Consider the following 5,406-nt stretch of genomic DNA (forward strand, 5'->3'; position numbering starts at 1 on the left):
AAAAGGAAGGATGTGAATGACGAAACAGAGGAATAAGGGGAGAGCAGCAAGCCGATCAAGAAGGCCAGATGTTTTCGATGTCAATTCTACAAACGGATCATTATTGATCCTGAAATAGAAATGGCAAAGGAAGAGACCCCCGAGATTCTTTTCAGATCATTTGCCCCAGAAGAGACGAAAGTTTTGCGCAGCAAGATAGTAAAACTTGATAAAGCAGGATTCGAGGTCAGGATGACGGATATGCGATGGTTCGTTGAAGAAGAACCCATTTGGGCTAAGTTCGAGGAGGAGGAAGAACCAGAATGGGCAGCAATGGTTGGCAGACCCCCACCTATGGTTTTTCCACCTATACCAGAAGGGGCAATCTCGCATTTAAAACCACTCTATGTTAACGCTCACATATGTGGTAAGCCGGTTAACAAGGTTTTTATCGATAATGGGGCTATTTTTAATGTCATGCCCCTCAAAACTTTGAGAAAATTGGGTAAAGAGATTGGTGATTTATCTCCGGTAGACATCGAGATGACAAGCTTCACAGGACAACCAACCAAGCCAGAAGGGATGATGGTGGCGCCAATTGAGGTTGGACTGAAGGTGATTTCGACTGTATTTTTTGTTGTGGATGCCAATACTACATACTCAGTTTTGTTGGGGCGAGATTGGATTCACGCTTCCAAATTTGTGCTTTCTTCTCTCCATCAACAAATTATGTTTTGGGAAGGAGATCAGGTTTACACCATGGAAGCCAGTACGAATCCGTTCAGCTCTACAGAAGAAGTGGAAGAATCGGTTCTTTATACGGAATACATACCACCTATTTCACGGAAACCCATGGTAGATGAGTATCCCTGGAAGGGTTGTAAGCTCACTACGCAGGGTTGCATGTTTCATTAGAAACAATTTTCTGTTTTTATGGCTCTGTTGTTAGCCAAAATAAATTTTTTCTTAGAGTTAATTTATGGAAGAAATAAATAAATGTGATAAAATGATTAGACAGTTTTATTTAAACCAATTAATGGTTAGATTACATAATAGTAAAATTTCCAACAATAATGTTGGCGAAGAAGAAGGTTTTCGTTGGCTTGATCTCCTGGAAAAGACAGAAACTTCTCTGTCAAGTCAGGACCCCCTCATTGAATATAATGTGGGAACCAAACAGATACCCAAGATGGTTAGGGTAAGTGGTTTACTGACAAAAAGTCAACAAGAGCAAATGGTAGCTCTAATTCGAGATCACAAGGAATGTCTGGCATGGGATTATTCCGAAATGCCCGGATTAGCGCGCAGTTTAATAGAACATAGGTTGCCTATTAAAAAGGGGTTTAAACCTTACAAGCAACCACCAAGGAGGGTGAGTCCAGAATTGATGCCCCAGATCAAAGAAGAAATTGAAAAGCTACTAAAGGTTGGTTTCATTCATCTATGTCGTTATGCGGAATGGTTAGCCAATATCGTTCCGGTAACCAAAAAAAATGGAAAGATCCGAATTTGCATCAACTTCAGAGATCTCAATCTCGCCACTCCAAAAGATGAATATGTCATGCCAATAGCAACATGTTGATCGATTCTGCGGCGGGACACCGGATTTTAAGTTTAATAGACGGATACGCAGGGTATAATCAAATTTCATTAGCAGAAGAAGATATACCCAAAACTGCATTTAGGTGCCCAGGAGCGTTGGGAATTTATGAATGGACAGTTATGCCATTCGGTTTAAAGAATGCAGGGGCTACCTACCAACGGGCTATGAACACTATCTTTCATGATCTTATTGGGCGGTCAATGGAGGTATATATTGATGATGTGATCATTAAGTCTACCGACTTTGATTCACATCTGGTTGATTTATAAAATGCTTTTATTCGGATGAAGCAGTACAACCTGAAAATGAACCCAACGAAATGTGCCTTTGGAGTTTCGGCGGGGAATTTCTTGGGGTTCTTAGTACATGAAAAGGGAATAGAGATTGACGCGAACAAAGCCAAAGTTGTTCTAACGATGCGATCGCCTCAGTCGGTCAAAGAGGTACAAAGTTTTTTGGGAAAGGTAAATTATCTAAGGCGTTTTATATCAAACGCTGCGGGGAAATTAAAACCTATCACGAAATTATTACGAAACAAGGCTACCGATTTTTCTTGGGGTCGGGACCAACATAAGGTATTGGAGGAGATCAAGGAGGCATTGGTTAACCCGCCTATGTTGGTCCCTCCAAGAGGCGACCGACCTCTTCGGTTATATTTGGCGAATAGTTTTGATGTGATAAGCAGTCTCTTGGTACAAGAATGGGAAGATGGTAAGGAAAGAGCCATTTATTATCTAAGCAAAACTTTAGCAGGACCTGAGTTGAATTACAGTATGCCCGAATAATGTGTTATTCTTTGGTCTTTGCCTGCACTCGGTTGGAACATTATATTCTGCCAAGAGAAACCGAAGTGGTTTCTAAAATGGATTTGGTCAGACTAATGTTGCACATACCAACCATGCAGGGTAGATTAATGAAATGGGCTATTAAGTTGGCTCCTTTTGCACTACACCATCGACCTCTCAAGGCAGTGAAAGGACAAGTTGTGGCCGATTTGTTGGTTGAGTTTACAAGCGATGGATCATCAGAAAACAAAATAATGTCATATATTGGCACCAGCCCTTGGAAAATGTTTTTTGATAGTTCCCGTTCGAAAGGAAAGTCGGGAGCAGGAGTAATACTAGAAGGACCAGGAGGCGGCAAAATTAATTTGCAGCTTCAAATGGAAGATATGACACACAACTCCGCAGAATATGAAGCACTAATTTTTGGTCTGGAAGCACTTATCGCTAAGGGAGTGCAGTCTGTGTTAATCTATGGGGATTCTCAACTTGTTATCAACCAAGTATTGAAACGGTACGCGTGTAATTTTCCCCATTTGCGTAGATACCGAGATGTAGTGCTACACTTGTTATATAGAATCGGGGAAGTAGTTTTTGAGCATGTGCCAAGAGCGGAAAATCAGTTGGCTGATAATCTGGCTCAGAGCGCTTGTCAGCAGTTGATTGGCAGTCTCGATTTTAGGACTGATTGGAGAACAGAGATTACGGAATATTTGGAATCTCCAAATTCTACTGCTCCGGTTCGTGTTCGCTTAAAGGCTTTGCGTTTTCAGCTAATTAATGGGATTTTATATAAAAGAACCTTTGAAGGGGTTTTGTTGAGGTGTTTGGGACATGATGAAACTATTAAAATAATGAAGGAGGTCCATGGAGGAATGTGTGGTGCGCATCGGGCAGGTTTAAATATGCGATGGGCCATTCATCGTATGGGATTCTATTGGCCGAAGATTTTTTATGATTGTATCAGATTTTTCAAGGCATGTCAAGAGTGCCAGAAGCATGGTCCTTTACATCATTTGCCAACAGTGGATTTGCAGACAATGGTTAAACCTTGCTCATTCAAAGCTTGGGCATTGGATGTAATTGGAAAGATTCATCCAGCCTCGTCGAAACAACATTCTTTTATTCTTGTGGCAACTGATTATTTTACCAAATGGGTAGAAGCAGTTCCCTTGAAGAATCCGACGCAGAAAGAAGTGATCGAAATTGTACTCAATCATATCATCTATCGATTTGGAATTCCTCACACTCTCACAACCGATCAAGGGTTGATGTTTACTGGGGAGAAGTTTATTGAGTTTTTGGCCGAATACAATGTCAAATTACACCATTCTTCACCGTATTATCCACAAGCGAATGGATTGGCCGAAGCAGCAAATAAAATTATTATTGGCATTATCCGGAAAATGGTGGAGGAGAATCCAAGGAAATGGCATACTCTGCTCTCTCAAGCATTGTGGGCTCATCGAAACAGTAGAAGTACTTCTACTGGATTCTCTCCATACCAATTAACATTCGGGCAAGATGCAGTATTACCTGCAGAATTTATCGTACCTTCACCCAGGGTGACCAGTACAACAGCCTATGTTGATGAGATGTATTTACAAAAGATGTGGCAACAATTGGAAGAGTTAGATACAGATCGATTGAACGCATTGGACCAAGTAATTAAGCAGAGTAAGATTAGGGCAAAATATTACGGAAAAAGGGTGGTCCCAAAGCTCTTTGCAGAAGGTGATCTGGTCTGGAAGACAATTTTGCCGACCTATAAGAAAGTAGATCAATTGGGAAAGTGGTCTCCCAACTGGGAAGGTCCTTTCATCATTCATAAGGTAATTGAAAATGAAGCCTTTATTATCATAAATCAAGATGGAAAAACGGTACATGAGAATATTAATGCTAAGTATCTGAAAAGATATTACCCTGCCTTTTCGGAACTTTGTCATTGATTATTTGAAAAAGAAAAAACCATAGGACCCTTTAAAGGGTTCGAACCCATTGGTAAAAGGGTTCTCTAATCATCGGAAAGATTAATGGTGTCATCCCAGACTACTGAGGTCGAGACCATTTCAGGTTCTTCATCCAGAAGATCATCCAAATCCAAGCGGTAACGATCCCATTTGTCTTGCATATCTTGAAGATTGTGCTCAGTTCGGGACTTCATGTCCTGCAAAGACTGAATCTCTCGTTTAGCGAGGACACTCAGTCTGGAGAGTGTTTATCTTTGTGGTTGAAAATCGTTGTTCCAACTAAGGTCTGGGAGAATGGCGGTTACATGATGGTTTATCATGTCTAGATGATGGTCGAGGTCCGATATTCGTGTGAGTATGTCGGTATAAGGTTCGTAGTTGGTAGATATATGCTCCATCAGTCGGATGGTACGATGAATGGTTCTCCTGCCTCTGCCGGAAAATCTGAATTTGAAATCCAATTGTTTCAGAACCTGTATCATATCTTCAGCGTGGTGGCCTATGGGGTGCTTTCCTACTAAGAATGGTTGGAGAGCACCTTCCCAATTTGAGAGAGGAACACGGAGACGAGGAGAAACCATATTGCATGGAAAGTAATGGTGATGTTTTGGAGTTGGAGGTACGGAGTTTATATAAGTATTCTGGTTTCTAAGTTAGGTGATTTAGTAATAGGCAATAAATACGGATCTGTGTTTGTTGGATTAGGCTAGTAAAAAACGCAGGAAAGATAGGATTTGTTTTCTAGAAATAGGAATTAATACTTGTTAAAACCGAATCAATGTACAATATATTTGAATTACATGGAAAGAAGCGCCCGTAAAGCAGTTTTTAGGTCGGTCCATTTGAGTTCTGACTTGATGGCCCGACGACGTTGGTATGCTTCTTGGTGTCTCTGGACAAGTCTCGTTTGAATGGCTGCCTGAAGTTGGTCACAAAGACTGGCTTGGTTAAGGCAATGTGTTTCAACCAGACGACTTCCCTCTTGTATGCTATCATCTATAGCTTCCAATCGTTCTTGAAGTCGTTGTAGTTCTTCAGTCTTTTGAGCGATTTCAGTAGCTAATGTTTGTCT

General features: G+C 41.0%; 1 protein-coding gene across 1 annotated transcript; it reads left to right on the forward strand.

Annotated features, from left to right (window-relative positions):
* The first annotated feature begins 1,213 nt into the window (after positions 1-1,213).
* On the forward strand, positions 1,214-4,986 carry LOC127252937 (uncharacterized). The gene is made up of 5 exons (XM_051277326.1): positions 1,214-1,459; positions 1,876-2,025; positions 2,487-4,106; positions 4,505-4,645; positions 4,825-4,986. Exons 1-5 carry the CDS (start codon positions 1,214-1,216, stop codon positions 4,984-4,986), a joined length of 2,319 nt encoding a protein of 772 aa, XP_051133283.1.
* Positions 4,987-5,406: the final 420 nt, after the last annotated feature.

Source organism: Andrographis paniculata, unplaced genomic scaffold, assembly GCF_009805555.1.
Source record: "Andrographis paniculata isolate CXL003 unplaced genomic scaffold, ASM980555v1 Contig12END, whole genome shotgun sequence".
NCBI lineage: Eukaryota > Viridiplantae > Streptophyta > Magnoliopsida > Lamiales > Acanthaceae > Andrographis > Andrographis paniculata.